The following is a 12,161-nucleotide window of genomic DNA, read 5'->3' on the forward strand; positions in this document are numbered from 1 at the left end:
ATAGAGAAAAAAAAAAAAAAATCTTTTACGAAAGCAATACGTACCGAAACATGTAATAATTTTAGTAAAAACAATAGTACTTTCATGTCTGAAAGCCTAAAAAGAAGAATAATAATCTTAACAAACAGAATTGTTCCTCACAAGCTAAGCAGTTTGAAACCCTAATAATGACCTTAACAAATACAATAGTGTGAAACTCTAATAAATAACTTACAGCTCCTATACCGCTCGTTGTTGAATCACCATCATAGTATGAGATAAACATTTGGCAATCCTGGTCCGGAGAAAATGCCATCATTGTAAAACACACCTTTCCCTTATGGGTATCCGCCTTCAATGTTATGTGACATTTCATAAAAACACTAGATTTCACTTCTGGTTGTCTTTCACCAGTGATAGTGTATGTACGATATTTATTGATAACATAATCCAATTGATTACAGGTTTTATATGAGTCTAAATAAACTGAAAATATACAAAAAAATTATCTTGTAATATTACTGAATAACTTTAATACATACATATGACACAATTCAATGTTATAGAATTCCTGCAATCGCATTCCATAGAATTGTTTTCTGTGCATTTCCAGTTCAATTACTAAATGTCATTGAAACAACTCCAATGCAGAATGACTTTAACCCTTTAAATACAAAAATATTTTGGAGCTCCAGAGAAGAGATTCTTTTCTTTAAAATTGTTAACTCAAACTTTTCCTTATCCATTATCAAATGAAAAGATAGGTGGCCAGGCAGAGAACCCACAGCAGCTAAATCATCCGCGCGGTCAACAAGGGTTGTCGCATATTTATTCCTTTGTAGGTAATTGGGGGCCTTTACAAGACAGTTCCATACAGATCAGATTATAATTTTTGCCGTTTGAGGGTTCACAAGGTTCTACAAACTGAAACAAGGGTCTCAACTCTGGAAGAAATCTACAGAAATTGTTGAAATTTGACAGGCTTTTTCATTTTACTAATTTAAATAATGCATATAAATTTCATACAGGGTTCACAACCACCATAAAATTCAATAGACCTCTGTTTCACAAATTTAAATGATGCATATAAATTTCATACATATCGGATGACAACATTCATCAATCGAGCATTAACAAAGTTGAACAAAGTGAAACAAGGGCCAGAAGTAATAAATGGAAATTGCTGAAATTCAATAGGATTCTTCTCTTTACTAATTTAAATGATGCATGCAAATTTCATACAGATCGGCAGATACCTTTTGATGTGAGGGCGTTCACAAGGTTCAATAAAGTGAGACAAGGACCATAACTCTAGACATAATAAATGGAAATTGCTGAAATTCAATTGTCTTCTTCGTTTCCCTAATTTAAATAATGCATATAAATTTCAGAAAGATCGGATGATAACTTTTGACGTTAAAGCGTTCACAATGTTCAATAAAGTGAAACAAGGGCCATAACTCTAGATGTAATGAACAGAAATTATTGAAATTATTGAAATTACATAGGCTTCTTCGTTTCAATAATTTAAATCATGCATATAAATTTCACAAAGATTGGGTGATAACTTTTGGGGTTAGAGCGTTCACAAGGTGCAATAAAGTTAAACAAGGGCCATAACTCTAGACATAATAAAAGGAAATTGCTGAAATTCAATAGGCTTCTTCGTTTCACTAATTTAAATAATGCATAAAAATTTCAGAAAGATAGGATGATAACTTTTGGCATTAGAGTGTTCACAAGGTTAAACAAAAAGAAACAAGGGTCATAACTCTAGAAATAATAAACGGAAATTGCTGAAATTCAAAAAGCTTCTTCGTTTCCCTAATTTAAATATTGCATATAAATTTCACAAAGATTAAATGTTAACTTTTGGCATTAGAGCGTTCACAAGGTTCAACAAAGTGAAACAAGGGCCATAACTCTAGACGTAATAAACGGAAATTATTGAAATTAAATAGGCTTCTTCATCGCACTAATGCAAACAACATGTATCAATTTTAAAACAACTGGATGATAACTTTTGGCATTAGAGCGTTCACAAGAAATTGTGGACGATGGACGGACAGACGTCCAGATCGACAAAAGGACGGACGGGGGCGACGGCAATATATGTCCACATTTCTATGTGGGCTTTTAAAAACAAAATTTAACAAGATGACTAGTCATCACCATCCCGCGCCCTTGAACTTGTGTGGAAGGCATAAGGAACCAGTGGCTGCCGGGCAGGATACGCCCACATTTTGCAAGAGATGGATAGAGAACAAGCTAAAAACAAACAGGATTTTTTGTACAATCAGGGGCAATAATCCAAAAGTTATGGTCTGAAATGCGCAAATATCAAAAGGGACTTAGATCTTTGGGATATAAAGATATGTTTTAAGTTTCATCAGAATATGATAAAGAAAGATAGGTTGCCAGGCAACGTAACATACGCCCACAGCGGCTAAATCGTCCAAGCGGTTGACAAGGGTTGTCGCATATTTAATCCTTTGTAGGTAATTAGGGGCCTTTACAAGACAGTTCCATACAGATCAGATTATAATTTTTTCCGTTTGAGGGTTCACAAGGTTCTACAAATTGAAACAAGGGTCTCAACTCTGGAAGTAATCTACAGAAATTGTTAAAATTTGACAGGTTTTTACATTTCACAAATTTAAATGATGCATATAAATTTCATACATATCGGATGATAACTTTCATCAATCGAGCATTAACCAGGTTGAACAAAGTGAAACAAGGGCAATAACTCTAGAAGTAATAAACATAAATTGCTGAAATTCAATAGGATTCTTCTCTTTACTAATTTAAATGACGCATGTAAATTTCATACAGATCGGCAGATAACTTTTGATGTTAGACTTAGAGCATTCACAAAGTTCAATAAAGTGAAACAAGGGCCATAACTCTAGACGTAATAAACAGAAATTGCTGAAATTCAATAAACTTCTTCGTTTCACTACTTTAAATAATGCATATAAATTTCAGAAAGATCGGATGATAACTTTTGGCGTTAGAGCATTCACAAAGTTCAATAAAGTGAAACAAGGGCCATAACTCTAGACTAATACACAGAAATTGCTGAAATTCAATAGGGTTCTTCGTTTCACTAATTCAAATATAAATTTCAGAAATATAGGATGATAACTTTTGGGGTTAGAGCGTTCACAAGGTTAAACAAAGTGAAACAAGGGCCATAACTCTAGAAGTAATAAACGGAAATTGCTGAAATTCAATAGGCTTCTTCGTTTCCCTAATTTAAATATTGCATATAAATTTCACAAAGATCGGATTTTAACTTTTGGCATTAGAGCGTTCACAAGGTTCAATAAAGTGAAACAGAGGCCATAACTCTAGAAGTAATACACAGAAATTGCTGAAATTCTATAGGCTTCTTCGTTTCACTAATTTAAATAATGCATATAAATTTCAGAAAGATAGGATGATAAGTTTTGGGGTTAAAGCGTTCACATGGTTAAACAAAATGAAACAAGGGCCATAACTCTAGAAGTAATAAACAGAAATTGCTGAAATTCAATAGGCTTCTTCGTTTCCCTAATTTAAATATTTCATATAAATTTCACAAAGATCGGATGTTAACTTTTGGCATTAGAGCGTTCACAAGGTTCAACAAAGTGATACATGGGCCATAACGTTATAAACAGAAATTATTGAAATTAAATAGGCTTCTTCATCTCACTAATTTCAACAACATATATCAATTTTAAAACAATTGGATGATAAATTTTGGCGTTAGAACGTTCACAAGAAATTGTGGACGACGGACGGGGGCGACGGCAATATATGACTACATTTCCAATGTGTGCGTATAAAAATTGTGACCTCTAGAGGGTCCACAATCTTCGTATTGCATACTTTTACACAATTTGCGTACAAAGAGTGGCCATTTTGTCGGACAGTTTCATCTCGATTTTCCCGAAATTCGAATTCAACTTTTATTATGGTGGAATGGTGAAATATTTAAACGGTTTTTAAAATCTGAAAAAAATTTGTGACCTCTAGAGAATCCACAAGCTAAAAATGTGATTTTTCGAACAATCAGGAGCCATAATCCAGGAAGTAATGTTCGGATATACGCGTTTATCAAAAGGAACCAAGATCTTAGTGTCTAATGGTGATATATATTCACATGTTTTTTTTAATCGGATAAAAATTGTGACCTCTATATGGACGGCCAGCTAAAAACGTGATTTATGTACATTCAAGGGCCATAATTCAGGAAGTTCTGATTCGATACGCGCGAATATCAAAAGGAACCAAGATCTTTGGGTTATATACATGTATTTCATCTCTCATCAAAATTAGGTCAAAATTGTGACCTCTAGAGGGCGCACAAGCTTGATATACCAGATGCTATACACTATTTGCGTACAAGGGGCGGCCATTTTGGTCTGATATTCACAAAATTTGAACTCAACCAAAATTACGGTGTAACAGTGATATATTTAAATGTTTTTTTAAATCAGATAATAATTGTGACATCTAGAGGGACCTCGAGCTAAAAATGCAATTTTTTGTACAATCAGGGGTGATAATTCAGGAAGTTACTATCCGATATGCGCGAATATTGAAAGGATCCAAGATCTATGGGTTATAAACTTACATTTTAAGTTTCATCAAAATCAGAAGAAAACTGTGACCTCTAGAGGGTCCACAACCTTGATATACCATATTTTTATGCTATTTGAGAATGAGGGGTGGTCATTTTGTCTGTCAGTTTTGGGCCGATTTTCGAAATTTGAACTCAACCATCCTTAGGGTGTAACGGTGATATACAAAAACATTTTTTAAAAATTATGATATACCATATTTTGACACTATTTGATAACAAAGGGCGGCCATTTTGTATGTCAGTTTTGGGCGTTTTTTCTTACAATCAGGGGTCATAATTCAGGAAGTTACGGTCTGATATGCGCGAATATCGAAAGGAACCAAGATCTTTGGGTTATAAACCTACATTTCAAGTTTCAACAAAATCAGATAAAAATTGTGACCTCTATAGGGTCCACAACCTTGATATACCATATTTTTACGTTATTTGAGAACGAACGACAGCCATTTTGTCTGTCAATTTTGGGCCGATTTTCACGAAATTCAAACTCAACCATCCTTAGGGTGTAACGGTGATATAATAATACGTTTTTTTAAATCGGATAAAAATTATGACCTCTATAGGGTCCACAAGCTAAAAACGCGATTTTTCGTACAATCACGGGCCATAATTCAGGAAGTTATGGTCCGATATGCGCGAATATTGAAAGGAACCGAGATCTTTGGATTATCAACTTACATTTCAAGTTTCAACAAAATCGGATAAAAATTGTGACCTCTATAGTGTCCACAAGCTAAAAATGTGATTTTTCGTACAAACAGGGGCCATAATACATGCCAATATCGAAAGGAACCGAGATCTTTTGGATATAAACCTATATTTCAAGTTTCGTCAAAATCGGATAAGAATTGTGACCTGTAGAGTGTCCACAAACAAATTGTGGACGGACGGACAGGGGAGACGACAATATACTTCCACATAAAAATGTGGGCGTATAAAAATATAAATCCCAGAAATTCCTAAATTACGAAGGCCCATTAGTGCCAAACAAAAAAAAAATTATTAAACTGTTTGAACGAGTTAGTATCTCGTTTGAACGAATTAGTATCCCATTTGAACGAATTGGTATCTCGTTTGAACAAATTAATTATCTTGTTTGAACAATTTAATTATCTCATTTGAAGGAATTAATTATCTCGTTTGAACAAATTAATTATCTCGTTTGAACAAATGAATTACCTTGTTTGAATGAATTAATTACCTCGTTTGGACGAATCAATTACCTCGTTTGAACGAGTTAGTATATCGCTTGAACAAATTAATTATCTGTTTGAACGTATTAAGATTTCGATTGTACAGAAGCATGGAAGGGACATGCAGAAATTGTGTTTCAAGTAAAGATAATATGATTTAATGCGCGTAGGTTCTTTACTATTTCTAGCGTTACCGTCAGTAGAAGGAACTACACAAGTTTGTGAAAAGGGGAATTAGTATAGAATAACTTGGAAATTATCCAATTTGTTTAATGTTAGACTGGGTTAGCCACAACATTGTAGTGAAGTCATTGTTTTATGGCATGTTTATGTTTAAAGTTACAATTTCATATTTTTAAAATGTATTAAAATAAAGCCTTAAAATAGATGGTATCTATAAACAGTCCTACCTTAATTGTTAAAGAATAATCCTATTAATCCTATAATTCACTATTGCCAGTTGAGAAAGTGGCAAAAATATAATTTTCAACTTCAAATTCAAACGTTTGAAGATACCAATTTCATGGTGGGGAATAGGAAAACAAGGGAGGTAAATGGGAGGTAATTTGTTATTATTTCCGGTGTGAAGATTTTTAAGTTTGAGAAAGATAACCTATGATCGTATAATAGTGAGTTGACAACTTATTGAGCAAAAGACATAGAAATAATTATGTTTTGACTTTCTTAGAAAATATGAAATTGTAACTTTAAACAGGCATTACGACAGGTATATGTATGATATTGTAAGGACGTGGATTTGAAATGCACCTAAATAAGAAATAAAATGGTAGATTGTGCCTTAGCTGAATTTTCACTAGCTCAGTGAACAGAACTACAGGTATACGATTGCTTGTCAGCGATGTTTACATATAAAGGATTAATGTTATTGTTGCCAGATGAACTTATTTTCAGTGTTGACTGCCTTGGAAGAGGATTGGGGTGAGTTTCTAAAATATGGTCTGAAGTGCGCAAATATGGAAAGGAACAGAGTTCTTTGGGACTGAGAGGTCTAGAGCTGGGTCCTAGACCAATCGAAATTAGTGACAAAAAATGTAGATTGTAGAGTTATAGCGAGATCAAGCCTTCTATTGAAGATGTATAGATAGATTACATGAAAAGATAGCATTATTTTTAAAGTTCTCAGACTAGTCCGCGATCCCACGAAAAGTGCTCGCAACCCAAGTTGGGTCGCGACCCAGAGGTTGGGAAACGCCGCTCTAAAGGGTCCACAACCTTCGTATTACCATACATACTTTTACACAATTTGCGTACAAAGAGCAGCCATTTTGTTGGACAATTTTGTTTCGATTTTCCCCATAGTTTGAATTCAACCTTCATTATGGTGGAATGGTGATATATTTAAACGTTTTTTAAAATCGGATAAAAAATTGTGACATTACTACAGAATCCACAAGCTAAAAAACACGATTTTTCATACAATCAGTGGCAATAATCCAGAAAGTTACGGCTGAGATCTTTGGGACATAAACATATATTTTAAGTTTCATCAAAATCTGATAACAATTATGACTTCTAAAGGGTCCACAACCTTGGTATGACATAGTTTTACACTATTTTCACGAAAGTGGAACTCAACCGCCAAAAGAGTGTAACTGTGATAAATATAAAGGTTTTTTAAAATTGGGATAAAAATTGTGACCGCTAGAGGGTCCACAAGCTAAAAAGGTGATTTTTCGTGCAAACAGGGGCCACAATCCAGGAAGTTGCGGTCCGATATGCGCAAATATCAAAAGGAACCACGATCTTTGGATTATAAACATATATTTCAAGTTTCATCAAAATTGGATAGAAACTGTGACTTCTAGAGTGTCCACAACCTTGGTATTACATACTTTTACACTATATGTATACAAGGAGCGGTCAGATTTTTAATAAATTCGAAATCAACCTTCATTGCTGTGTAACGGTGATATATTTCAACGGTTTTTAAAATTGAATACAAATTTTGACTTCTAGTGGGTCCACCAGCAAAAAATCAGGGGCTATAATCCAGTAAGTTACGTTCAGATATGTGCGATTATCGAAAGGAACGAAGATCTTTGGGATATAAATATAAATTTAAAGTTTCCTCAAAATCAGATAAAAATTGTGGGTCTAGAGTGTCCACAACATTGATATACTATATTTTTAATATAAGAGATAAGAGTGGCTATGAAGACCTAGTTATCCCAAGTGTCAGTGACTAGTTTCGTTCTATTGAACTCTTCAGACTGATTGGACTCACGTGGTGGCAAGCGAGCTACTGACACTAGTAACAAATTTGCAATCAGTCTAAAGAGTTCAATACAAACGAAACTAGTCACTGACACTTGGGATAACTAGGTCTTCATAGCCTCTCTTATCTCTTATATTATCTAACTCTCTGCTTATGGCTAATTTTGTTGATCAAACCGGTCGGTCGTGATTCCCCCCTTTTGCCTCGGAAAATATTCACTCGGCTAAAAAATCTTTATTCTCTCAGCTACGAGAGATACATAGAATCAAACCGGTCCAGAGACGATCAGGTTGATAAGAAGCTGCTCATTCAACATTGATAACATAAACAGGCCTACCTACCCGTCCAGTTAATACAACGGACAATCTCGCCTCGGTTCACAAATGAGAGACACATATACTAGTCGCCTCCTACTTCCGATTTCCAAGGCAGAGTCCAAACCTTAACTCTCATATAAATAAAACATTTGGTACTAATTCGGACCTACATAATATTAAACCCCCATGTTGAATTACACAGTATTTAACGTTTTAAAACTTAACTACTTTATGGAATCAACAACAAATCTAAACTTGGCACCCCAGCCATTTTTGTTTTTGTTTTACAATACTATATTTTTACACTCTTTGTGTACGAGGGGCTGCCATTTTGTCCGGCAGTTTTGGTCCGATTTTTACGAAATTTGAACTCAACCATCATTAGGGTGAAACGGTGATATGTTCACATGTTGTTTTAAATTGGATAAAAATTGTGACCTCTAGAGGGACCAAAATCTAAAAACGTGATTTTTCATACAATCCAGGGCAATAGTTCTGGAAGTTACGATTGAATATGCTCGATTATCGAAAGGAACCAAGATCTTTGGGTTACAAACATGTATTTCAAGTTTCATCGAAATCGGATCAAAATTGTGACCTCTAGAGGGTCCACAACCTTGATATATACCATATGTTTACACTATTTGCGTACGAGGGGCGGCCATTTTGTCTGGCAGTTTTGTTTCGATTTTCACAATATTCGAACTCAATCACTGTGATACATTCAAATGGTTTTGTAAACTGGATAATAACTGTGACCTCTAGAGGGACCACAAGCTAAAAACTTGTTTTTTCATACAATCATGGGCCATAATTCAGGAAGTTACGATCCGATATGCGTGAATATCGAAAGGAACCAAGATCTTTGGGTTATAAACATGCTTTCAAGTTTCATAAAAATCAGATGAAAATTGTAATCTCTCGAGTGTCCACAAGCTAAAAACGTGATTTTTCCTACAATCAGGGGCCAAAATCCATGAAGTTATGGTCCGATACATGCCAATGTCGAAAGGAATCATGATCTTTGGGAGATAGACCTATATTTCAAGTTTCGTCAAAATCGGATAAAAATTGTGACCTGTAGCAGTGTGTCCACAAACAAATGTGAACGGACACACAGAAGGACAGTGGCGATGACAATATACATCCACATGAAAATGTGGGGGTATAATAAAATCTAATCTCAACATGCATAAATGTATAGTTAAATCAAGTCAAATAGAAAATTCTCTTTTTTACCAACCGGCCAAAACCTCTAATTTTTCTTTCCCTGATTCTCCATAAGTGGAAGTCAGGATTCAAATTGTGACACATTGAATTACTCACGTATTTGTGGTGCAGCAAGGCTATGATGTAAAATACTGTAAGTGATGATATATAAACAAATTGATACTGCCCCATCTTGTACCATGATTATACTGTAGGTTTACTAGTTATATCTATTCAACTAATTGTTGATTTCTTTTACCTAAAATATTTTATAATAATTTACATGTACCAAAGTACTGCTTCCTGTAATGCCCCAAAGTTCAAGAGTCACATGAATAGCTGTGAACTATTTAAGGACTGTATCCCAGTTCTGTGACTGGCAGTTTGAATGGCCTTGAGAGCAGTAGTTTAAGGCGGTAACATACAGTTTCGAACATGAGCTACATGTACAAAACTTATTTACTGTATGTTCTTTAAATGGCATTTAGTAACTGGATAGAGTAACAACAAAACACATACTTATGGAAAACAGCTACTAGTGTATTTAAGGCGACGTTTCGTAGAGTATTCTCTCAACATTATCAAGCTAATACAGTAAAACAGTTGTTGTTGTTGTCGTTAGTGTTTAACGTCCGCTTCCACCGAAGGTGATATCGCAGACAAGTTGTCAAGTTGTCTTTTTTTTATTTTCTTTATCTTAGCGCACGCGCAGGGGTCTTTCCTGTGGGAGGAAACCGGAGTACCCGGAGTAAACCCACGAGGTTGAGAAGGCGCCCCTATCTCCAAGCCACATACGCTCACACCAGGGATCGAAACCACAACCGCAAGCCAGAGGTGACCGGCCAGCTAGAGGTCGAAGCGTGACACTCTAGACCACTAGGCCATCCCAACAGGTATGAGGCAAATATATATAGACAAAATACAACAACATAACCGAAACCATACATAGCAACAACATGATCAAAGGCCTACACCAACACTTATTAAGTTATACAATAGCAGATAGAGAGTTAATTAACTTATAGTCCATGGCCAGTGAGGATGTCTTAACAACAAGAATGGAAACCATACCTTACAACAATTAGATCAAAGAGTTGTGACACAATTTGGTAACAATATACAAAAGTAAGAAAAGAAACCGCTATGTTAAACGATCAATAAGCTGACTAAGTAGTTGCGATATTAACCGAATATGGGAGGTGATTGTTATTATAGTTAAGACAATAAATTAAGGCAATAGAGTATATACAACAGATAAATGTAACATGATGAAGGGTAGATTAAATATAACTGTTATTTCATTGCACATGTCTATTAACACTTGTAATTTTATGATAGGATAATTGGATATGCAATAGAGATATAGATTGTTACCAAATTGTGTCACAACTCTTTGATCTAATTGTTGTAAGGTATGGTTTCCATTCTTGTTGTTAAGACATCCTCACTGGCCATGGACTCTCTATCTGCTATTGTATAACTTAATAAGTGTTGGTGTAGGCCTTTGATCATGTTGTTGCTATGTATGGTTTCGGTTATGTTGTTGTATTTTGTCTATATATATTTGCCTCATACCTGTTTTACTGTATTAGCTTGATAACGTTGAGAGAATACTCTACGAAACGTCGCCTTAAATACACTAGTAGCTGTTTTCCATAAGTATGTGTTTTGTTGTTATTTACTGTACTTAAAAATGTGTAGGACATGTAGGCTTATACATTTTGGTCTTTATTTGCACACTTGTGTCAACAGGAGGGTATGGTTGTTGGCTCACTAGCCAAGAGATCCTGGGTTCAATTCTCAGTGTTAGCCAAGAAATGTTGAAACAAGCGGTTGCCATGCAAGATACGCCCACATTTTGCAGGAGATGGACAGAGAACAAGCTCAAAAAAAAGAAGTGATTTTTCGTACAATCAAGGGCCATAATTCGGGAAGTTACGATCCGATATGCATGAATATTGAAAGGAACCAAGATCTTTGGGTTATAAACATGTATTTCAAGTTTCATCAAAATCGGATCAAAATTGTGTCCAACCTTGATATACCATATATTTACAATATTTGAGTACGAGGGGCAGCCATTTTGTCCGGCAGTTTCGGTCCGATTTGTACGAAATTCAGATTCAACCATCATAAGGGTATATACTCAAACGTTTTTTTAAATTCGGATAAAAAAGTGACATCTAGAGGAACCTCAAGCCTAAAACGCCATTTTTCGTACAATCAGGGGCCATAATTCAGGAAGTAACGATCCGATATGCACGAATATCGAAAGCAACCAAGATCTTTGGGTTATAAACATGCATTTCAAGTTTCATCAAAATCTGATTAAAATTGTGACCTCTACAGTGTTCACAAGCTAAAACCGTGATTTTTCGTACAATCAGGGGCCATAATCCATGAAGTTACAGTCCGATACATGCCAATATCGAAAGGAACCGAGATCTTAGGGTGATAAACCTATATTTCAAGTTTCATTGAAATCGGATAAAAATTGTGACCTGTAAACTGTTCACAAACAATTGTGGACGGACGGACGGATGGACAAGGGCGACGACAATATACGTCCACATGAAAATGTGGGCGTATAAAAA

The 12,161-nt window shown here is 35.1% G+C and overlaps 1 protein-coding gene across 5 annotated transcripts in view; it reads right to left on the minus strand.

Moving 5' to 3' along the window:
- LOC126830419 (uncharacterized) overlaps positions 1–12,161 on the minus strand; it is a 129,230-nt gene that overhangs the window by 71,932 nt on the left and 45,137 nt on the right. Inside the window, exons 1-3 of one of the 5 annotated variants that reach the window (XR_008788511.1) lie at positions 10,087–10,560; positions 9,685–9,826; positions 215–465 (exon numbers count right to left, since the gene is read on the minus strand). Coding sequence is in view for 4 of the 5 variants with exons in the window: in XM_050560823.2 (XP_050416780.1) it covers positions 215–465; positions 9,685–9,769 (336 nt within the window). In the remaining variant the exon portion in view is untranslated. Of the gene's footprint in view, positions 1–214; positions 466–9,684; positions 9,827–10,086; positions 10,561–12,161 lie in introns of those variants that run through there. The other 4 variants (XM_050560823.2, XM_056101822.1, XM_050560815.2 and 1 more) reach the window with 4 other exon arrangements.

Source organism: Patella vulgata, chromosome 1, assembly GCF_932274485.2.
Source record: "Patella vulgata chromosome 1, xgPatVulg1.2, whole genome shotgun sequence".
Classification (NCBI taxonomy): Eukaryota; Metazoa; Mollusca; class Gastropoda; family Patellidae; genus Patella; species Patella vulgata.